This window comes from Corvus cornix, chromosome 4 (assembly GCF_000738735.6).
Source record: "Corvus cornix cornix isolate S_Up_H32 chromosome 4, ASM73873v5, whole genome shotgun sequence".
NCBI classification, from domain to species: Eukaryota; Metazoa; Chordata; class Aves; order Passeriformes; family Corvidae; genus Corvus; species Corvus cornix.
This window is the reverse complement of record NC_046334.1, coordinates 60,942,099-60,965,754: the sequence shown is the minus strand read 5'-3', so window position 1 is coordinate 60,965,754 and position 23,656 is coordinate 60,942,099. Positions and strand designations below refer to the sequence as shown.

At 40.7% G+C, this 23,656-nt stretch overlaps 2 protein-coding genes across 7 annotated transcripts in view; one reads left to right on the top strand and one right to left on the bottom strand.

Moving 5' to 3' along the window:
* Positions 1–7,351, top strand: part of CRMP1 (collapsin response mediator protein 1) — a 50,619-nt gene extending 43,268 nt beyond the window's left edge. For both annotated transcript variants that reach the window (XM_039550999.1, XM_039551000.1), the window contains exons 11-14: positions 372–542; positions 1,771–1,950; positions 4,465–4,630; positions 6,308–7,351. In XM_039550999.1, coding sequence (XP_039406933.1) covers positions 372–542; positions 1,771–1,950; positions 4,465–4,630; positions 6,308–6,399 — 609 coding nt within the window. In that variant the 3' untranslated portion in view covers positions 6,400–7,351. The remainder of the gene's footprint in view (positions 1–371; positions 543–1,770; positions 1,951–4,464; positions 4,631–6,307) is intronic.
* A 5,743-nt stretch (positions 7,352–13,094) lies between these two features.
* Positions 13,095–23,656, bottom strand: part of EVC (EvC ciliary complex subunit 1) — a 51,530-nt gene continuing 40,968 nt past the window's right edge. For 3 of the 5 annotated variants that reach the window (XM_019287363.1, XM_039550469.1, XM_039550472.1), the window contains 7 exons: positions 21,336–21,542; positions 20,411–20,555; positions 19,421–19,526; positions 17,361–17,487; positions 16,353–16,446; positions 15,061–15,169; positions 13,095–14,045 (listed from right to left, as the gene is read on the bottom strand). In XM_019287363.1, coding sequence (XP_019142908.1) covers positions 13,964–14,045; positions 15,061–15,169; positions 16,353–16,446; positions 17,361–17,487; positions 19,421–19,526; positions 20,411–20,555; positions 21,336–21,542 — 870 coding nt within the window. In that variant the 3' untranslated portion in view covers positions 13,095–13,963. The remainder of the gene's footprint in view (positions 14,046–15,060; positions 15,170–16,352; positions 16,447–17,360; positions 17,488–19,420; positions 19,527–20,410; positions 20,556–21,335; positions 21,543–23,656) is intronic. The other 2 variants (XM_039550470.1, XM_039550471.1) reach the window with 2 other exon arrangements.

Below are 23,656 nucleotides of genomic sequence, written 5' to 3'. Positions count from 1 at the left end.
AACACTCCTATAACTTTCTCCATTTTAAAATTGTTTAAATATTTAAATGGAAATTACTAGGACTAGTAACAAAACACACTTAGGCCTCAGTGTGTAGAGAAAGGGACCTCAGATAGCTGAGCACCTTGGTGGTATCATGTGCACTAAGGTTTCCTTGGCTGTCCTTTGCAATGCCTGGAGAAACACACTCATTTATTTGAAACTTCCAAGTAAAGAGCCGTATATAAAGTCCTGTGTGATACAATCTCTGTTTCATGCAACATCACCATTTCTGTAAAGTCCATGCCTTCCAATATCTCCCTGACCTTTCAGTACTCTGAATAGTAAATCCTCATTTCATAAGCATGTTTTGCTCAAATCACGTTTTTTAGGCCACAGGCAAGATGGATGAGAGCCAGTTTGTAGCTGTCACCAGCACCAATGCTGCCAAAATCTTTAATCTGTACCCAAGAAAAGGCCGGATTGCTGTAGGATCGGATGCTGATGTTGTTATTTGGGACCCTGATAAGGTGAAGACTATAACAGCCAAAAGCCATAAATCGGTAAGGAGAAAATGATAACCAGCAAGAAAAAAGGAATGTCACTGTTGCTTTTCAGCTGTTGACCTAAATCTTGTGAACACCAATAGCACAGGATACAGAAGAGTGGGGTAACTGCCTACTCCTGTTCTGAAATAGGTAAATGTTTCAGGACATGAGAGTATTGAAGTCCTGTGTTGGAAGCATTGGGATCAGGAAGGATTTCTTTTCTCTCTGCATATACCCTTGCATGATTTAATTTTTGCATGCTTGTGGCAGATCTTAAACAGGTGTGAATCAGCAGCTCTGCAGCTGAGGTTAATAAAGCTGTGAGGATAACTTTAAAACCAGCTCATTTTTTTGCTTACCGAAAAAGCACCTGATGTTATAAATTGCATGATTAAATTAACAATATTCTAAACTATGGTTAAATTATTTGATAATACAGCTCTAATCAGCTTAATGGATGGGATTTTCTCTTTAATTCCAGAGCTTTGCCACATATTTCTCTGCCCTCAGTGCAGAGTACCAGTGACTGACAGTTGCTTTCATTTTGACTCTGACAGGTTTTATCTTATGTGTTGTCTGTCTCAAAGTTTTTACCTTACTGTGCAGTGCTTTGTTCCTTCGTATTGGGGAATTCTTCCAAAAGTTGTTTTGAAAATCCAGTATAGCATTTTTATATTAAAAAGGAAAAAAACATTTAGAAACCTTCAAAAAGTAAATTTAGGCAATTCAGTTTCTATTTCTTTGTCTTGGGACCTTTCTGTGTTTTCAAGAAAGTAATAACCACCTGCCCTGTCATTCCCATTTAGATTCAGGCTTTCCTGGGCTTTTCTGGGCCTTTTCAGACAGAAACACGTGTGCTGGCCTCTTTGAAATTCATTTACACAGTCACAGCAGATGCACAGTGGGACCACATCCTCTGGGTATCCAGCAGCTGAGTCACAATTTTCCTTCATATTAGGGCTGTCATACTTCTAAATGCTCTGGGTAGATACAGCAAATTTTCAAAACCAAGTGATATCCTTGATGGAAGATAAAAAACGGAAATGAAATGTCTCATCCAGGAAAATGTGATCAGAAAGATCCTTTAAAATAATTTCATATCAAAATGCATTGCTTTTCCTTCATACAAAACAATTTTATTCACACCTTAATGGCAGTTGTCTAAAACTATGACTGCCAGTGTACCTATTGTAAGTTACTAATTGAAAGAGGTCTTGCAGTGAATATGTTGGTTGATCCTCAGGCTATTGAGTACAACATCTTTGAAGGAATGGAGTGCCATGGTGCCCCACTCGTGGTCATAAGCCAAGGGAAGATTGTGTTTGAAGATGGAAATCTGCACGTAAATAAGGGAATGGGCCGCTTCATCCCTCGCAAACCTTTCCCTGAATATCTTTACCAGCGCATCAAAATCAGGAATAAGGTAATGTCAGATCCTATTTAATCTTCTTTGTAGCCAAACACTTTTGGAAGCACAGCAGCACATGTTTTTAATGTTATTGTGCTATTATGAGTCCATATCAGATGGACTGTATGTGACTTGTTCAAAAAATGACGACCGAACTCGTTGCAGTTGTGAACTTGTCTAAATTAGTATTAACACCGTGAGCATCAGCAGGTAGAAGATACAATTGCCAGTTGGCATACTTGCCTCATGTCCAGCAATGCCTTATTTGTCAAGGCTTTTGAAGAGAGGTGGAATAGTGATAGAATTTACTTTCAGTTAAAATTCAGGAAAAGAGCAAGCTTCTTGTGAGGGAGGGTTAGGCAGAATAAAAACAGAATTTTAAGTTGCCTACTGAACTGCTACACTGCAGAGAAAAAAGCATGTCAGCCAGAGATTTTCATTATATTGGGCATTTCTGAACTGTTGTTAGTGCATTTGCTGAGCTGTGTATTAGCAGCATTAATGGCTCAGAAAACTTTTCTCTTTTGTCTAATAAAAAGTTTGGGAAATGATGAAGATTAAGACTGGATCACCTCTGGTTTTGAATTATATCAGTGCTTATCTGTTGAAAACCAATTGGCTGTGTACCAGTCTGGAGTTATTTGGAAATTGCTTCTTGTCACTGAGCAACAAAGTCACTGTGCAAGCACAGGTAATGAGAAAAATTGACTGAACCTTATCTTTTCTTCAGCCAAGCAAATAGCATAGGCTGTGAGACTGGCAGCTGAAATTAAGCCTATGAGCAGGTCGATAGTTTTTACTTTTCATCATTTATTATACCAATTCTGCCAAGCTGCAGAAGAAGGGCCTGCACTTCTTAGAAGCAAAGGCACAGTAAAAAGCAAATGCACCTGCAAAACTTTTGCAAAATACCAATTAGTGTTGCATTTTTTTTACATTATCCGTGTAGATGATACAGGCCCTCTCTTCACACTTGCTGTTAAGGGCTTCAGTGCCTGGGAGTGCCACGTAAATTAGTGACAAAGTCATCAAAATAGTGAAAGCAGCACTTTAGAAACAAGTGTCACAGAGGAGTGTCTTGTAGGAGGAGTTTGAACAAAATTACCTGGGCTAAGTAACCTGTGTCTTGTAAGTGGGCCTGGATTTTGGGAGACCTTTGATACTTGGGCAAGGTCTGCAAACTTAGACAAAGGGACTGATCTTTTTGCTCCTGCAGCTCCCTCTGCTGCCTGCCGAGAGGGACAGCAGATCCATGCCCACATTTGTTTTCCCACTATGAAATTTTATCCACTGGAATTGTTTAGAAAAACCCATTGATGGTTGTATCAGCTGCCATATGAACGTGTCAGTGCACAACAGAGGAATATAGAAAAAAATCGTCAAGCAAGGGACTACAAAACTGAACTGGCACAGGTTGGCAGTATAAACTTATCCCTGGAGCAGGAACAGCAGTATGAATTCGTGCCTTTTGTGGGTCCCTGGAAGATGGATTCATTGCTGTGATTTACAGCTGCTCTCTTCTGGGCATTAGTTTTGGCTCAGCCTGCAAGACAGGGCTCTTCTGAGCCTGATGTCCCTGTCATCAAAAGCAAGGAAAATGCATTGATTGCTTTGAGAGCTGGATCAAACCCCTGTGCATAGTGTCTTTCTACACAGTATTTTAATTGCACGTTTAGCCTGTTGGGGAAATTCCTCTGAAACCATAATCTTGTAAGACACAGATTTCTGATCTTTTTGATGGGCTTTGCATTTTGCAATTCAGTGGCTTCAGGTTCTTTCTGAAAACTGGAACTATTCTAATTAAAATATTATTTCCTAGATTCCTATGATTTTAAGCCCAGTAGAGTTTTTTTTATTGCCTTTTCTAATATTCCTTGTAAGAACCATACAGGGAAAAAATCTAGATACCTGAAACTGAAATCAGAGCCCACATGACAGATGCTTTATTGACAAATACTGTAATATGGGTCCCCTGTCACAGTCCAGGGTATAACTGATTTCCTAGTTGATGACAAGAAGTAGAAACTTTTGAAATGTAATTTAAAAATTGCCACTCCTTTTCAATGAGTTCTAATAAAGAGAATGAGATCTACGAAGGGGAGGAGCAGAGGAAATACAGGTAGGAGAGAAACTGCTGCAGTTGGTATAGTGGGTAGCAGTTGTGCTACAACCCAAGTGTGACTCGGCAGCTGAATGGAGAGAGAAGAGCTGATTGTGACTGATGTGATGTAAAATAAACAGGTCAGACCTGTTCTTTTGAATCCCACATCTCCCCTCTGATTGTGAAGGAAGCCTGATAAGGAAATCTCTTGTAATTTTTATATATGTAAAAATGGAGGGAGCAAGCTTTATAATTTCCTTTATATATAAAACAAACTGCACTTTGCTTTTTTACTTGAAGTACAGATGTGTTGCTAATTCAGCCAGTGCAGACTATAGCTCTGTGCTCACTGCTCTCTGCCTACATTATCATTAGGCAGCATTATCTGAGCATTCAGTGTCTGGATTTTTACTCTCCTCTTGTTTTAGGTGGGAGGACTGCAAGGAGTCTCCAGAGGAATGTATGATGGGCCTGTGTATGAAATCCCAGCTACGCCAAAATACGCAACTCCTGCACCCTCAACTAAATCCTCCCCTGCCAAAAACCAGCCCCCACCAATCAGAAACCTCCATCAATCCAATTTCAGCTTATCAGGTAAGTCAGCCTGACTAATGAAAAGCCATGAGTATGGATTACTGGTGATGAATTTAAATTATAATTACTTCTTTAGTCAAATATAAAAGGATTGTATATAGTCATATACATGCATATACTTACTTACGTATAAGTAATACATGTTTTTATGCATTCATTCCCTAGGGATATTTTACATAGTGCCAAATATTCAAAATGTTTGCAATCTGAAATTTTTCTGTGTGTCAATTTTTCAGTATTATTTACCTGGCCCATTCCAATTGGCTGAGGTCTCTGGTTGATGTGACCACCACCACCCTTGGTGGTGTGCACAGCTGATGGAACTTGGGTCTCTTGCAACCCATGAGTCTCAGACATCTCACAGGCTGCATCACCAGCAACTGCTAGACATGGAAACTTCAACTGTCCTTGTCCATGGTCATGAACCACGTGCAGAAGTTGTTCATAAGCAGATTGGAGTATTTCTTATCCTCTGCTCTTGGTGCCCAAAACATTTTCCGTGGTACATAGGAAACAGACTGGAAAATCATCCTTTGGGGTTGCTGGAAATAATTCTTGTCATCTGAAGGCAATTACAAGTGTGTCAAATCCTTATTCTTCAAAAGTCTACAGCCGCAGTGGTGAATAATGCATCCATATGATGTTATGAAAGTCATTGGATTTTCTCCCTTGTGGGAGCTGATGGTGGAGTTTTCCTCCCTTACAGATCCTCTCTTTAGAAACTAAATGAAACTTGTGTAAGAAAGTCAAGGAGAGCAAATATTTTAAAAACCCTTCTAATGAGGCGAAGTATATTTTTGCCCATACAAAAATGGCCGTGGTGAGCATATACAAATATCTATGAAGCTATACAAAGCAAAAAAGTGCTTAGAAATGTCACATCTTAGTAAAAAAACACTAATTGGGGTTTTTCATAAGCATCTGAAGCTGTAATTTCACAGTGCCCTGCTGGATCTGGGTACTACCAAGGCATCTAGTGCTACAAATTTTATCTGAATGATGCAAACACAAAACTAAGCAGAACCAGAGTCTAAGGTAACATTTTAAATGACCCTACACATTTATGGTAGTCTTACATTGCCTTTAGGAAATGAAATTGAGTGTGATCAGACAATATTTAGCCTGTTGGAAAGCTTTCTGTCCCCTTAAGCTTAACCTTTCAGCATTTAAAATGCAGTTTGAAATGGGTGTGTTTATATCAGCTCAGTGCTCATTTTCTCATGGATTTATGGTTGCTAACATCAGATTTACTGAACTGTTGTCCCATGGACTTAGTAGGGACACATATTCTAAGTCAGTGAGGTGGGTTTGAAAAATCCACTCCACACATATGTGTTTTGGGGTATTTTTTGTAGTTGGTAATACTTTCTGTCAGGTCTGATCTCACAAAGGGAACCCAGTCTGTAGGTTGTCATTGGCTCTTCTTCAAGCCAGTGGAAAACAATTCTCCATGTAGGGTGAGCATCAGTCTGATCCTAAACATTTAATCCCACATTTCTCATTGAAGACAGCTGGAGCTAGGCACAGAAATGTGCCTTGAAGGTCTGTTCAGCACTTCAGTCAGGCTCAAGAGAAACCAGCTGATGGTGGTGTGAAGGAAGCATAGCCAGGTAAAACCTCAGTACTGATGGTTTATTCCTTTTCACAGCTTTGTTTTCTCATTTGCTGTTGTTGCAGGAGCTCAGATTGATGACAACAACCCACGTCGTACTGGCCACCGCATCGTGGCACCTCCCGGCGGGCGCTCCAATATTACCAGTCTTGGCTGAAAAATGATGATGGACAGAAACACAAGGATGAAGGATCATGGGAATAATGTCCATTCCCTTCAATATCTGTGTTATTGAGCCCACAGTTTTATTTGGTACTAATGGAAATAAAAACTGAATTGTCTTTTTTTTTTTTTTTTGGGTTTTTTTTTTTTTTTTTTGTATAGGAAGAGGTGATCATAGTGTGGTGTGTTTGCTTGGAACTACTTGCCTCACAATTGTGCTTTCATGCCATAGTCACCTTAAAGCATGGTGCTTCCATTGCCCCTTTAGTGACTACAGGTTTTAGCTTTGTCTCGTAACTGAATGATGGTTCCTTTGCACCCTTTCGCTGTATTAGAGTAGTTAATGCATGTTACTGAGTTATTTATGCAAGTTGCATTCTGTGAGTGAGTCCCTTTAGAACACATTGCCAACAATTGACTAGACACAATGCCAAGATTAATGTCTGTATTTGAGAAACACCACCAAAAGCACTAATGAAGGAAGAAAATGGCCATCTGGAAAGTAAGCAGTAGAGTAGTATAGGCAGCTTCTGTTTAATCTTTAATTTATTATAAACCCAAGAAGCACTTCTCTCGAGACACAGAAACTCATCGGGACACGTAATGACAAATGGTCTCTGTAGCACCTGTCTGTTCCCACTCGGTACATTCCAAGTCTGTGTCCTTCTTGTTTCCATTTTAGACAGAGCCATAATTTTTACATACCAATGCCATTGCCACCCCTGCAGGGATTTCTCCACCTGGGCAGTAGTGCTCTCCTTCTGCATGAGATTTTTGGTACTTACAGATAATCCAAGTTGCTGTCGGATTTTTAAAGTTTTTTGTACAAATTTTTTCCTTTGTAATCACATGCATTTTTACTTACTCTACCGTATCAAGATCTACTAGTCGTGGTTCAATTTCTGAATTCAAAGCTTGTGAAATAAAGGAAATTAATTGATGGGTAAGCGTCTTCCTCTGCTTTCCAGTGCTGTAACTCAATGATTCAAAATTTGGAATGGAGGAACTCAAGAGAAATTATCTCTCAGGCTGACATCATGCAATAGAAGGAACCTCCTCAGATCACAAGTGTTAAGTGTATAGGTATGCATATGCATACTATAGCATGATACAGTATGTCTTATTAAACAGAGTAAATAAATGTATTTACTAAAAATTGTACTTACTGTTGACTAACATGTACTTACTAATGGTTGGATTCGGTCTTAGAGGTCTTTTCCAACCTTAACAAATCTGTGATTCTGTGACATCGCAGCTGCCTTAGTTTTGCCCAAATGAGACACAAATTAACTTCCTCCCAAAGACCTTTAGGTCTACGTCTTATTTGCCTGAAGTGGTAATTCGTTGCCATCATCTTCATCTTTAGTACCAGTACCCACTACTCCAGTTTGAACTGAGCTGTATTTGACTTCATTCTGGTTTTCTCTGCTGACTGATCTGAGACAGTGTCCAGGCATGGCAGGAACAGAACATGCTGCAGGTAAGGTGAGGGAAGTGGACTTGAATTCTCTGAGACTGAAGGAAGTATTTCTCCTTGTCTTCTGACCCTCTCACAAACTATGTAAAGAAACCTTATTTCCTGACACTTTTTGCTTGTCTGATGGTGTTGCAGATGCTGTGGGAGGAGGTGTGGGATGCTATGAGATTAAGCAGGCCAGCAAACACCTCCCCTTGTGCTTCTTGCCTTTATCCACACTACAAAGCTGCAGCAGGAAAGGCCTTGCAGCAGAGGGGTGCCACTGGAGTGGTTTTACCAGCTGCACTGCTTGACCACTGAGCACCTGTTGCAGTGGTTGAGTCCACCGCAGGAATGACCAAGGAGCCACAGAGCCCCAAAGCAGTGGAGGTCCGTTGGTGGGCAGCCTCAGAGGTCTAAGACCACCCCCTTTTAACCCTTTAAGTCCATGTTCTAGATAGTTCTCCTTTCCTTGATACCCCACTGGTTCCCGGTTCCCTTATTCCACCCCTCGCCTTCCCCAGTGGTCACTGCCCTGTCACCCCACGTCCTCTCCACCCCTTGTCTCCAGAAGATTGCTCCCTGATGTTCTGCCCACCCCCGGTGCTGCTCCGGATAAAACCCCGGACCCCTCAGTGTTCTGCGTTCTTTGTCCCTGGATCCTTTCGAGCGGGGACCGCAATAAACCCCTCGGAACTCCATACAAAAGGCCCCTCCCGCCTCTCTGTCCCCGGCGACGCTGCAGGAGCTGTCCGGCTCTGTGTGTGTGGGTGGCTGCGAGTACCCACCAGCTCCGGGGTGCCAGGGTGTGTCCGAGCGCGTTCCCGCAGCACCCCCGGAGCCGCTCCGACAGGGACGCGATCGGACAGACGCGACGCTCTTTCCACCCCCCCGACTCGCACTGTGTCAAGCACCCTTCCATCCCACCCATGCAGGAGTAAGTTGTGTTGCCACAGCCCATGTGGTGCACGCCGGGTGCGTGTGGGGCGTCACATTTTGGGAAGCAGCCCACCTGAAGCCTGTCGTTCTGAAGGCAGTATGTTGTCACCTTCAGCTTGCCTGGGAAAGGAACTGCTACCCTGGAAAAATCCATTTAGGTGAGCTTGGTCTGAAACTTGGCAGCAGAGCTGGTTCGAAGAGACAGTTTTTCCTTTGGCTTTGAGCTGAACCAGTGCAGAAACATCACAATGCAGTCTGCAGTGAACTGAATTGGTTGCTCCCAGACAAAGAGGAAAAGAAAGCTTTTAATGAATAATCCCTTCTGCTAAGAATTCAAATTCATGTTTCCTATTGCCTGGAGAGTGCCCTCATCCTCAGGCTTCCTTGCTCATTTGGTGGTTCAGGTATTTTATATGATAGAAATTAAAATAAATTGCTCACTTGGTAGTTCAGGTTTTTTATAGGAAGTAAAATAACACTAGCAGAGAAGCCTGAGGACAATGTGCCCTGGAATAACCTACAGCCTAGCAGGTAAGGCAATCCTGAAATGCCAAGTCTCCATCTGCCTTGTCCTATTCCAACCCATTTGCTGTAAGTGTTGACAGCCAGCAACAGTTGTGGTGATGTAACCCTGACAGTAGAAATACAGCTGGTTTGTGAAGCTATGTGGCAAATTTGATAGTGTGAAAATACAGAACTGCTGGTTACAATTTCCTTAGTGCTTTTCTTGCATGCCTTTGTGCAAGTAGCAATGGTTGCTCACCTCCAAACAAAACTTCCACTCAATGTATGAGGCTTATCACACTTGAGGTAGCAGAAATGATAGTTGCATAACTCATGTTGAGATTCCATTTTTCCTACACACTTAACAGCATCATAAACCAGAGAACCTTTTGCCTACAAGCTGGTCAAAGATCCACTGTTAACATGCATTTATTTTTTCACAGTGAAGTGTCTGTGAATAAATATGTGTGGGTGTTTTGAGAGGCATTTCATGGTTCGGTGATCCTGTGTGAACAAGACTGTGCCTGTCAGGTCAATGTGACTCTCCAGTGATGTCTCCAAGAAGAAATAGCCTAAGCCCCTGCAGCCTGGCTGCTGCTACCACGGCACTGCTGAGGGGCAGCCTGCAGGACGCCCATGGATCCTGGGCTGTGCCTCCCCAGGCGAGGTGAAGGATGCCTCACTCGGGTGGTTCCTGTGCTTCCATCAGAGAGATGGCACGTGCCATCGCTCATGGAGGGCTAAACAAAGCAAGTAAGGGCTGCTTCTCTTACCACCTGGAGGCTATTTCATAACAATGTCCCTGCCCCTACATCACTAACCTGTCCTTAAAAAAATAAAATGCTACCAGTAAAGAAAATGTGGGTTAGCCAGTGATCCTGAGTGCATGCTGCAGAATAGGAAACTGCATTGAGTTTGCTCCCTTGCAGGAACACCAAGCTGGGAGATGTTGTGAACTTGGTGGGGAGCTGCTGTTATGTCAGCTACAGCTGGAAGCAGTGCAGAGCTTTCAGGCTTTCTGAATAGCCAAACTTCTAAAAATCTGGAGCCAGCTACGACCTTTCAACACCTGATGTAGCTCTAATGATGTAAAACTGGCTCTTCCCTACTGCTATTTGCAGTCTGCTTAAAAGTATTCCCTATGACCAGCCTGGGAAATACTTTTGTCAATCAAGTGATGTGGAAGTGAAAGCTGGATCCATGGATTGTTTTCTGAGTGTATTTTGGGCCAGTTTGTCTTGTGTTACATTTTGTCTGCTACCAAAGCAATGCAGTTACATGTTTAAATTCTAGTGTTTGTAGCAAAGCCTGCTAATTATGGTGCTAAGACTGTACTAAAACTGACAGCTATCCCAGCCTTTAAGTGTTTCTCTTGGCAATATATTGGTCTTTGTCCTCAAGAACTAAAATCTCGGACTAGACCAGATCAGATGACCATCTGCTCTGGGTTCCAGTAGCCAACACCACAAGCTTGAAGGAGGTCAGAAGAGCAAGCAAGCATACAATGCTAATCCTCCTCAGAGTGTTTACATGATTCCCAGTGCTTTGTAATTTCTTGAGAAGCAGCAGCATCTCTCTAGCTCTCAGTGAATTTTTCTGCCATGCATTTGCCAAGATGCTTTTAAACCCAAGTAAAATCCTGCCACTAATGGCTTCCTGGAGCAAGGAATTGCACAGCTTAATGCACAATGGCAAAGTGTTGATCTAGTTCTCTTGGCATCAGATGCTTTTCTTGCCATTTAGACCTGGCATGGTTCTCAAAGACCTCACATAGCAACAGCCTTACAGACCCAAGGGAGTGGCAAGCAGAATTCACTGTAGTTTGCCATGATTTCATCTTCTTGACATAAACATTTGTCCAAGGAAAACTCTTTAGGGTACAAAATATCTACACAGATATTAATCTATCAGTGCATCTAAATATACAGTGGCATTAATAAAACTAACCTACTAATGTAGGTGTTACATTAAAAAAAAAAATTAGAAATATCACAAATCTGCATGATAGAGACAACTGCATAATTAGAACATCAGTCTGGAATAACAGTGATTTATTTCAAGTTGTATTTTAATCCTGTGTAGTTGTCAAGGAGCTCTAGGTACAAAAAAGATGTGTATTTTCATTCCAGGCTCAACAGAACATTGGATTCTGCATTTTTGATGTTTTGCGTCAGGAAGTACCCACGAATTCAGTGCTTGCAGCTGAATTTTCACCTCCCTTAAAAATTCAGGGATGTCTGAATGTACCATGCTCTGTTCCTTATTTCCTTCCCTCTGCACTTACTACTAAACTATCAGTCCTTGTTCATCTACTCTTGGTAAAAAAATAGATCTCATTCATCTAAACAAACTGACTTTAGGATAGTTTTTCATCATGGTTGTGATGAACTTCGCACAAACTTTCCAGATAAGTTTCAGTGATGGCAGTGAGGGCTGTTGGGAGGGGATGTATGGGAAATAGAACAATGTTACCCTCAATGCTTAAAAATAGAAGGAAAAAGGCATGACATTTTTCCCTAAATTTCCGCAGGATTTTTGATGTAGAGCATGATCAAAGTTCCATGTTATCCTTTCCAGAATAAAGAGAGGGTGCTCTGTAGTTTTACACTATAAACTGAGTATTTTGAGCTGCGACTGGTGCCTAGGCATCCCATTTTCCCCCTGTTCTGAGTCTGTGATTCTATAACATAACATAAAAGTTCAACAGCGTTAACTGCAAAGCAACTGCTCTGAGCTTTGTTTTGCATTTTCTGCACTTGTTTCTTGGTCCAGTTAAACTGTCTTGTTCAGTATCTGCCTCACTGACAGGCAGTGATGGCAAGTGTCACACGATGCACATCTGCACATGACATTTAACAGGAACTTGGTGCATCCATGGAGAAACTCAAGGGGACTGAAATCACTAATGGGGACAAGAGTAGCGGGGGTTTTGACAGGAGATTGCTACTGTGATTGTGGGAGAAAAGACAGGTGGGTAGAACCTCCATGCCAGGAAAGTCAGGCAGATGGAAGGCTGGGAGGTGCTCGCACCCGGACCTGGGGGGACTCGGGGGATCGCACCGAGCACAGGGACCCTCCCTGACTCCCTCCCGGAGCTCCCTGCCCGCCACCTCCACCAGCGAGGGGATGGCAACACCGCGGGCTGCCCGGGAGAGGGCACTGCTGCCCTGCTTTTGGGACAACCCGAACTTGGTTCTTTCCTAACGGAGGGAGAAAGCTCTTTAGGCCGGTCTAGCCAAAGCAGAGCAGCGCGGAGACCCCACGCGGGTAACCAGAAACCCACTCGGGTGGTCAGAGGCCCGCTCGGGTGATTCTGCTGCACCCTGGGTGTGACAGGAGCCACTGCTGCGCTGAGGGGTTCAGAGCATCGTTGGCTCTGATGGCAACAGCTCCCTGAGCCATGAGTACAGAGAGCTCTGCAGAGTGAAACGCGTTCCATCCAACGGGAATACGGCGCTTGTGTTACAAAAAAAAAAAAAAAAAAAAAAAAAAAAAAAAAAAAAAAAGAACAAGCAGCGAACCAAAATGTCCAGACTGGGAAGGCAGAGAGACCATAGAGCCAAAGTGCTGAAATACCAGAATCAAAAGCTTGAAAGTGTACAATTTAGAAATTCTTGTTTACAACTGAGATGAAAATAAACCATTTAACATTGGTGTGTAACAGGCCTGGTGAACTCGTTTGTACAGCAGCAGTTTTGTCTGAGGCAAACTGCATAACTGATGTAGTACTCTCCATCCTGCACCAAAAGACAACCTTTTCATTAGCAAAATATATGTTTATTTTCAAAAAGCCACTTCATGAAAGCTGTAGGATTGCTTAAGTGGGGCAATTTATTACCCAATACAGGTGCTCTGTACAGCCAGTAAGAATTAACTGCTTTGCATAACAAGAATTCCCATAGGAAACATAATGAGCATAACAAAGCATATTGGAAACAAAAGGGTGCACTTAAGGAAGAAGACTAGAAACTGAAGTATAAAAAGTGAAAGAGTAAAAACCAGTTTTGTCTCACTTTTCTCTGTAAGTAATAATTTGAATTCTGAGACAAAGGCAGAGAAATACATACACAAAAATCTTTGTACAAATTTTAAAAAGCATACATAGGACTGGAAGCACAAAAGTGTAACAAAAGAGAGACCAAATATCATCTTCTGATGTACTAATACCATCTGAAGCCTGTTTACATATTCTTTACATTTTTGTCTCTTTTTGTTAGGCCAAAGTAGCAATCACAAAATATCAAAGACACAATGTACCACAACTCAGGCTCAAAAGTCAACAGTACATCAGTATTGTGATGAAACCTTACTGAGACACACCGACCTGGGCCAAGTGTGCATCTGCTCTTCTAAAAGCTCACTTCCCTCAGGTTTATTCCAAATCTAAAACTGTCCTCCCTGCATATTACCCAAGCAATCTAAAAGAGCTTGTAGTAAAGACTTCCTTGTTCCCCCTTAACCAAAACCAAGCGGGAATGTTTTATTAACAGCTAAAGGAAGTTGAGACTGATTCTTGGTCTGCAGCTAAAAAAGATTTATGGGTTATTATTGATTTTCTTTGCTGTTCCTCAGCAAAGCAGCTCAGTACCTATAGCTGCTGAGATTCCCCAGAAGAATGCTTTGGTACACTGTGTTCAGACAGCTCATACAAAGGCTTTTACTACCTACTGCCTTTCTTTTTTAACATCTTTGAGCTTTTCCTTGGTTCAGTCTCCCCTTCATGTGAACTCTGTGACATCTCTCTGAAAGAATAAATAAGAAAAAGAAAATTGCAGACAGTTTTTAAGATGCTGTACTTCCCTCTTAAACTAAATTAATTTTGGTACAAGAAAGGCACATGCTGTATAACTTCTGCACTCACTGGTTTCAACTGCCTCTGTTGAGGCTGCCAAAATGAAGTTGCAAAAAGATAAACGTTCCTTTGTTGGGTCCCTGTTCCCTACACATGTATCCCTTGTTGGCTGTGGGAAAGGAGTGTGTGAAAAGGGCTGATGCCATCAGGGAAAGGAGCCATCTCCTCAAGTCAGTCCCAGGCTGAGGTCACTCAGGGGATAAATACTTTTCCCCAAAGGCCTACGGCTCCTGAGAACCAACTGTTTGCTTTGCCTGTCAGCAGGATTTTCTCTGCTCAATATATCAAGCCCCAGCGACCAGCTGGCTGGTTTGATCTGCCCGTAGTAATCAGCTGGCATCTTTCAGGTTTGTAGCCATTTCTTCTCCTCTAGTTAGCACCCAGCATAAGCCAACTGAAACATCTATCACGAAAATCATTGTGAGAGCTGCTACCCTCATCAGCCAAAGACTGGCGCTTGCCTTTGTTCCTGAAATAAAGGTGGAAATTGAAAGCCTAAATACCACAGACCATATTTTGCTACATTTCAGCCTAATGCCATTGAATTCCCTTGTCTCTGCTGATTTATGCTATCTTTGACTCAGGTTTAAAAAAAACTAAATAAAGGAAATTTGGAAACAGTACTTCTCATTTCCCTACCTTTAATCAAAGTTATTTATAAAATACAGAGCAGCACAGACAAGCAAACACAGATGAATTTGCTAACTTTAAAAAAGATTATGGGAGAAAAAAGGTTAAGTACATGTGAGAAGTAAATATTACAGAAGCTCAGCTAGTGCAGAGATTATGTTTTGAGTTTGATTGACATTACCTCCTTATGAAGTAGATTTTGCAGTTTTTGTATTAAAAAAAGGATTTTTTTATAAATAGCTTTTCACATACCACATTTTTTGTCTCTAATGTACCTGCATAAGGCAGAAGTCATTCCATAGGGCTCTTGAATATTTTCATGAGAATCTTTTTCTGCTGATTTGGGTGACTGGAAGGTCTGTCTTTTGGAATTTGTTTTTTCACCTGAATTGCCAAATGCATGTGGAGTAAAAAAAAAAAAGATCACATGGAGTAAAGCTTGTTTGGTTTTGATTAACCTAAAGCAAAAAAATACCCTCTAATGCTTCATACATACCTATCTATTATTCCAAGGAAATCACTCCACTTTACATTAGACTAGCATACTGCTTTTTTTACCATTGGTTAGTTCTCACACAGCAGACCCTGAACTTCCACACTAGCTGAACACTGAAGTCAGATTCCATGTGGTACAACAGTTGAAAGCCCTATCATATATTTTCTTAGCAAGTAACTGATAATGGCTTTTTATTACCACCAAACAGAAGAAAAGCCAGTTCATATTTTCGAGTGATTTGAATCAGAACAACATGATGTTAGAAATTCACTGCTTTTAGGGCCCTAACTAAGCTTCCACATGTGTCCGTGTGGTCATGGTGCCTACCAGGGGAAACATTTCTGCACACTTGAGAAACAACAACTGGGGAGAGAGACTTCAAAATTGTGCAGGTGAGTGAGCTGCTTTCCCCTTCCAGGCACCCATCTTGCCTTTCAGCATCTTTCAAATGCAACGCCATATTTTTCATTCTGATAATGACAGAAAGATTGCATGGTTCAAAGGATGACACTGCATCCTTTGCAGACTAGGAAACAACTGCCATTCTAAAAATTTGTCCCTAAGTATCTCTTGAAGAATGAATTAGTATAATTTGTTAAAACTACAGTAAATTCATAAAAATAGATTGAGCTTCCTGATTCAGTAAGATTGTACTTTTGAGTATGTGTGCGGGAAGGCAATTCTTCCATTCTACCAGGAGAATGAAAGATGGGTGATTCAACGCTGCTGTTCTCCCAAGGGTTTAGTAATTGAGGTGAGCACAGTAGTTTCTAAAGGACATGACAAAGACATGAAAAATGTTTTGGTTTCAGCAGGGCAAAGCCTTACTGATCAACAATGTGATCAATTAGTTAAAGGCTGCTCTGGAGTGAGGAAAGGTGACACTTGTTTGTGGCTGTGCTGCTGGAGAACTGGGTGACCTTGAAAGGTTCCATTACTTTTCTACATCCCAATTAGGGAAATGGCACTGATGAAAAATCTCTCCTGAAGCTCCAATGTGTTATACCGCAAAATCTGCACCGATATGTGGAATTATGCGGGTTTTTTTAAACAATTCAGGATAGTACTAACCTGCTGGCTTGCTCCTTTTGGAAGGCTTCTTCTTCACAGTCAGTGGAATTCGGGTCAGCACAGCCAACTCACTCACAAAGTCCTGCTCTGCTTCCTGCATGCAAGGACAAAGCAGCAATCACTCAACACAACACAGCTCAGCTCTGGGTTATGTTATTCTACATGTGGCATGACAAAACAGGCACATCACTGCAGAAACACAGGAAACAATATGGCCAGCATCAGGGAAGTGTTCCTACAAGACAGTGGTTGTCTTGGGGTGACTTTATGATGTGTATCCCATATTGCTGCCCCATGCCCAGAAATTAATTCTTGTGCCTTTTTATGCCTCTAAACTGAGCCTGAGAGGGGGAAGGAAAAACTGAGCAAAACTTTTTCAAAGCAGTTTGCAGCTTGTTCAAGGTCACACAGAGATAGCAATTTTTTTTTTTCCCAGCTGCAGCAGGGGAGTGAGGAAGCACCCGGCTGGCTGCTCCCCAGGTCAGTTTCTGGCCAAATGTTCAGTTTCTTTTTCCTCCAGAGAGAGACTGAGAGTTGAACTTTTTTCCTTCCCTGGAATTTCGGATTTTCTCCCTTTTCTACTGGACTGCTTCAATATCAGAGCACATCAGGAGGACTTTCCACTGGGCACAGAGGGCCTGGCCCTGGGCCAAGCCCCAGCTCCGAGGAGACCAAAGGGAGGACTCCAACACTTTCCCAGGTTTTTTCTCCACAGCGAGAGATTTTATTATTTAGCATTATTTTCCTTTTCCTGTGTGTTTGTCAAATAAATAGTTTTTATCTCTTTCACTTTCCTTTGAGGAAAATTTATTTCTTCCCAAACCTGGTGGGGGAGGGATGGTTGTAACCTGCCTTCTCTCGGAGGATATATTTCTAAATTTGCCCAAACCGGCACAGTGGTGAATGTTAGCACTGATTTCAACTCGGGTAGCAAAGACACCCCTACAATCTGTCCCATGTTTTGCCATTGAATGCTTCAGATCCATGAACCATTTTACCCTGATTTACCCTTAGCTGATTCTCCAACTCAGTTTCTAGGCAGTGCAATCCCAGCAGCTTCTGTTTTAGAGACTCCAGACGAATTTGTTGCTGCAGTTCAAACTGAGCCAAAATCTTCTTCTGCTGTAGCACTATCCTGCTCAAGAGAAATGTAAATGTGCAGATGTTGATCAGTGCAAGGGAGGAATACAATTCTGTAAAAGTCTATTCAGAAGATTTTGTAGAGAGAAAGGCTCATTAACAGTATTGGCCCAGCCAGCTTCTGCTGGGACAGAAAATTTTGTGGTAGATTTTTAGACTTACTTATTTTAATAACCTGCCTTGGCTGTCCATAGGATACAAGGTCCTTTTGGAGATATGAATTACAGGAGTGTGGAGTGTCCATGCCTCGACTTTGGGAGGTGGAATTCAGCTCTTAAGTTGACGTCTGCTTTCAAAACCATTGTATGTTTCTAGGGTCAGTTTTACTGTCTGCTTGCCAAAGGGACAAGCTGTTCAAAGATCAGGTGTGAGGACAAGGGATTAAGAATTAGGCATTTCATCCAGGGCTCTTCAGTACCAGACTGAGCCATAGACATGGTAATTCAAAACTTGGCAATTGAAAACATTAACAACTGTATTATTCACTTGTTTTACTTTTCTGGTTAAGGATTATTACTAATAAGGTATAACCTGAATGGCTGTAACTGTGCTGCTTCTGTATTTCTTCTGTTTTCCTGCCTGATCTACCTTAAAGCACTGCTGTCAATGACCCATCAAATTCCTCAGGGAAGGAGGTAACACAAATTGTTTCTGACATTTACACTTAATGAAGCTGCTATTGTAATGGTCACTGCTTACAGAGGTTACCTTTCAAAATTTGCTTTTTGAACTCACACTCATAACCTTGCACCAAAGGGCAGAAAGAAATAAAACAATAAAACAATGTCAAGTTTATAGGAGTTAGACAAGTTAATGTAAACTTTGTCATTAATTTACAAAGGACTGGACCATAAAAGAAATCATAATGGCAACAGGAAAACAGGTTTGACTACTGATGGTTAAGAGATCAGCTTAGATGCTGAATAGTTAAATTCTTCAATACCACACTTCTGCTTGTGTGAAGGCAAATTTAGTTGTATTTTGTTTTAATATACCAGAATAGATTACAGGAGGAAAAAAAAAAGAGATAAAAGCTAGAAGTGAATTTATAATCAGAATAAACATTAAATTTGATAATGAATATCTAACAGATCTTTTATGAAACCCTTTATTACATAAATCCATTTTTATACTAATTCAAAGGGGGATGAAAAAGTGGGCAATTTCTTTCAATTTATTCAATTCTTTTGTCTAAAGAAAGATTTAACCTCTTTACAATGTCAAAATTGCAGATGCTGTATTTTTCTGGATAATAAACCAAGAGTAAAGACATAAAATGATTACAAAAATGTATCATGTACATGACAAGCCATAGAGCTTTTTATGACAACTTACTCCTTTTTAATTGCAGTGTTTTTCATCTAAGTTTCATAAAAACATTAATTAATTAAATGTGATTCTTATTTAGCTAAAATTTGAGGGATTCCACTCTAAATTTAGTGCAAGTAACCTTGATTGTCCTAGGCATTCATCGAAGCCTTCTTGCCATTTTGAGTATTTTTTGGGTTTCAAACATTTTCTCTTCATTATGGTATATGTTTTCTCCACAGCAAACTAACAAACACTTTTGATGTTCAAAAGTATAAAGGATGGAACGTAATGAATTAGACAGCATTGGTTCCCATCCTACATTTATGTTAAATTTATTTTAAAATTTGGGATATGTTTTGGCATTTTATTTCATTCTCTTTTCAAACTGCCTAAGTATAGTTCTTCAATCTGTAACTAAAGACCATCAAAAAGTTAATTTAATAATAAAGTAATTCTCTGAGATCAAAGGGCAGACATCATTTGGAGACAGATATTTCTTTTCCATCAAAGACAAGTATAAAATACAAATTCAAGACACTTATTCAGCTAGATATTTATGTAGATCTGCAATCACTCACAAAGTTTAAATAGACAGCAATGCTGCTGCCTGGTCTAACCTTTGGTGGACTGTGGATGACACATTTAGGAGGCATTTGGTGGGTTTTTCTTTCAATGCCAGTTCATTTTCTTTATTCTTCAGTCTGAGCCTTTCATTTCTCTCTGCTGAAATAAAATTTTTGTAAAATTTTCTGCTCAAAATTAAAAACTCTTGAGTTGTGAAAACCTTCATCACAAATTAATCCCAGTTCTAGGTAGTTTTTCCAAAGTTACTGCTCCTTAGGGAGCACTCTGCCACTGTGATCTGTTGCATAGAGAATACTTTGTGCATCATTTAGCTGAGATGGGAATATCACTGAATTCCCATTCTACCTACTTCTCCCACTAGGCTAACTGATTAACATGGAATTCAAAGGAGAAATTTTCTAAAAAGACCTTGATGCCTTAAGCAAGAATTCTAATACATAAACAAAAAATGCAATATAAAGAAAACCCCCACTCAGAGGTGGCTTATCCCTGGGAATGCCCAGCTTCACAAGATGTCCCCTCAATTGACAGCAAACTATTCTGGTTACTTTTGCATATGCTCACACTCTGTGACTGAGCGCTTATCTGCTGAGCAGGCTTCTGACTCTTGGCCCTGAAGTCCTGCCTGGCAGCAAGACTTGGGCAGATCTGACAGACAGGACCTTGCACCACTGTTTTTAAATAAAACAGAGGGGAGAGATGGATGGGTATGTAACAGATCAGGGGACATAACTTTCATTTAGGGAGCATCCAACCTTTTCTGAACACTCAGAGAGGTTGACAGGCACCTTTCTTACCAACTGCACCACCAGGGAGCAGCTATTGAATGTACTCTGGGCTGGGCTGGACTGGCTGTGGGGAGGGGAGGTACTCTCCACCTTTTTTTCCTGTGGCTGTGCCAGGCAGACGAAACTCAGATTTCCTAGGCCAAGGGATGCCAGAAAAGCAAAATCCTCTAGCCTTACATTAAGCACAGTCACTGGGAGAGAGAATTGTCTTATAGTTGTCAGTATCATACAAACCTTGTAAGGATTTCAGATGTTGAAGCTTTTTCCCTTCATAACCTTCTGTGATTTTTCCTAATTGCTGGTAGTAATTTTGCACCAGTCTATTGATATTATTGCTGGTCCCATACACACTTTCGACAGCAGATTCCACCAGTCTCTCCTGTATCACACAGAACAAGTCACAATTCATTTTCCACACCCAAAAGTGTTTTGATCTGCTTAAAAAACGCCATACCTACTTTGGTATGTGCACACAAAATTGTGAATTTAAAATGTGGCTTTACAAATGTGGCAGACTGAGATACTGAAAACCATGCAGCATTTCAACATGAAAAAATTGCAGCAAAATGTTTCTAATTTATCTCATCTCCATCTGGGAAGGGGTCATTCCCCCATCCATTCAATCTCTACAGCCCATTTTAACAGCCAACCCAACTGCCAGAAAAGCAAGCTAATATATGTGTAGCTCTACTGTGACTTTCCATTACACAGAAAATCCAAATATTTACTTTGGAAAAAAAATTAATAATCTATGAAGTAAGTTTTAATCTTGATTTTATTTAATTATTTCTCTATGAATTAATATTCAGCTGTTAGTATACAAACACCACTAATTAGCCATAGAACCTTTATCAGTAGATAACCATCTCCATTTCTTTCTTCTTTTTGTTATTCTCTGCCATCAAGAGTTCTCACAATTTTTTTCCTGTTCCAGTGTTTGACTTAGTAAAACCTGTTTTGGCTGCTGTAGCAAATACTGTACTGCTACGTAAGTGTTAGCTTGTAAATACTTTGCAAGTTATGCTCAGTTTTAACACAGGTCCTAATGGCTTTCTCCTGATACTTCCAGGCACAGGATAAGGCATACATGAAATTGCTTTCCACCTGTGCAAAGTAGCCCTTGTTTTGTTTGTAAAGCTGCTACTGACCATTTCCGTACCTTGAAGTCCTGTCCATCATCTGAACTCTTTTTTTCAGCTTCCCCTCGGGCATGCTGCAGCAGCGTCTGCCCAATCACCTGCTCCATGTGCTGCTGAAGAAATTGAAGAGCTTCTTGGATTTCTGTGACCAGCTGCTGGTGAAATTCTAAATTGGTTTCTTGTGTTTCTTCCTCAAGCTTCTCCTCCTCTTCACGAATGTGGGACTCCTGGTAATCAGACAGTAAGACAGCACTGCCATTTAAATATGTTAACAATTGTAGCCACCTTCACTTTTGAAGTCCTGCACCCATTCAGAATACTACAGTTTAAATAATTGTAATAATATAATTTACAGTGGAAATTTGCACATTCATTTAACACATCTGTCTTTGCAACAGAACTATAGCCTCTGTCATGATAGATACAGTAAAAGTTGCATCCTGTCCCATCAGTGATGTATTCACATGTATGTGAAATATCCTGAGTCCAGTAAGGGATAATCGTGGATGAGTCAATAAACTGCACAGGAGCAAGGCAAGTATAGTTATGCACCAGGAACACTTGTGCAGTTTGTGTGCTCTACCTGAGAAAAACTTGGTATATAGGCACTTGGGAGTACCAATACCCTTGGGAGTACCAACAGTCCTTGGGACAGGTCACGAACATGTGTAATAGCACTTGAAAACCATTTGCACAGCATCCTCTGGTGGTGAGTTCTAAAGCTTCTCCACACATTCCTTAATTTTGAACTAGTCACATCTAGTTTTTTGAATACACTTTTCATCTAAACTCTTCAGTGAACAGTAGTATCTGCTTACCAGCACGGCCTGTTCTGTCATCCTTAAGTGTAGCAGCCTGCCATAGATGGCCTTCTGCTGTGTTGCTGATGCCCTTCTTGTATTTACATATTCAGTTAACACTAAATAACATCAAAATATTCCAGGAGATTTGACAGTACCTATTTGATGCCCTCTTCGAAATAAGAAATGCAAGTAGAAGAACAACATTCATCTGCAGAAATGTTCTTATTAATGCTGGGTTGTTCTGATGTGTTATATTTATAGCTCAGGCATATGTTTTTGAGGTTTTTTAGAAAGCTGGAATGTCATTAAACTGTTTCTCCTTTTTTTAGAGACCCAATGTCATGTGATTATGCCCAAGCTAGGATTCATTACAGTCATTTTGCATTCTGTATGAAATCAATGGATAGATGTGTCATAGTCCACCAGCATAAAACTGGCCCAAAGAAAAATTAAGCTTAGGTAAAACAACAAAGTATGTCTAAAAATCTGGTTGGGTGTCTGTAAATTAACCTTTTCCTTAACTCCTTATAGATTGGTTCTAGCTTTGGAGGTTGTTTGTAACATGTTTTGTCTCTCTTGACTTTACACAATTCTACACCTATGCCCTACTTTTTCGGCAGCAAGGATCTTTTATGTGTATTTTTAGGCACTTCCTTGTGAGATGGGTTTTAGCAGGACTTGGAAATAGGCTGTAATGAAGAGAGGCCAAAGGAATACTAATACCTGGGGACATTTCATTTCCATTAGGGAACACAGTGATTGCATCAATTAACATCTCCATGTGAGCTAAGTGAGAGGGACTAGTGGAAAGCAAGAGGAACGCAGTGATATGCATTTGTATTTTATTATTTTATATTTTATTTCTTCTAAAAGTTATTGAGGTTTTTAAGATTTTCAAAATTAACAGAAACTGCTTCAATTTACATTTTTCAAATATGAAAATGGCAGGACACAGATTTTCCTTATTTCTCTTCCACATGGAGATTGAGGGTTTGTATTATGCAAATCAAAATTAGAGGGATACAAAATTTTATCTCTCGACTAATTACACAGCAACAGCATGGAGCATAGAGCTGCAATGTGTTTGATGGGTTCAACCCATATGTGCAGCAGCAGTGGGTTGGGCAGGGGCTATCACTGACACCTGCTGGGAAGGTTGTCTGAGGTTGAAGTATGAAATGTGGTGTTGTTCTATGTAAATATCCAATGTAGGTAATTAAATAACCAACAACACTTAATAGATCAACACTAAAAACCAGTCACAAACAGATGTGAAAGCGACCTACAGGAATATCATGTCTAAAAATCCCTTAAACTTTCTTTTGTCTTCTTGACCTACAGTAACCAGATAATTTGGAAGGATTGGGAACATGCTGAGCTTCTTATGGACAGATAAAGAGAAAAAAGAATGAAAAATTATGACAGTATAGAAGAACTTGGTGTGGTAGGAGTAAGAATTTCTTTTAATGCTCAAGCAAGTGCTTCTCAAGTGCATATTATGATCCCCAGCAGAATTAGTACAAGTTTCTCTTTCCCTG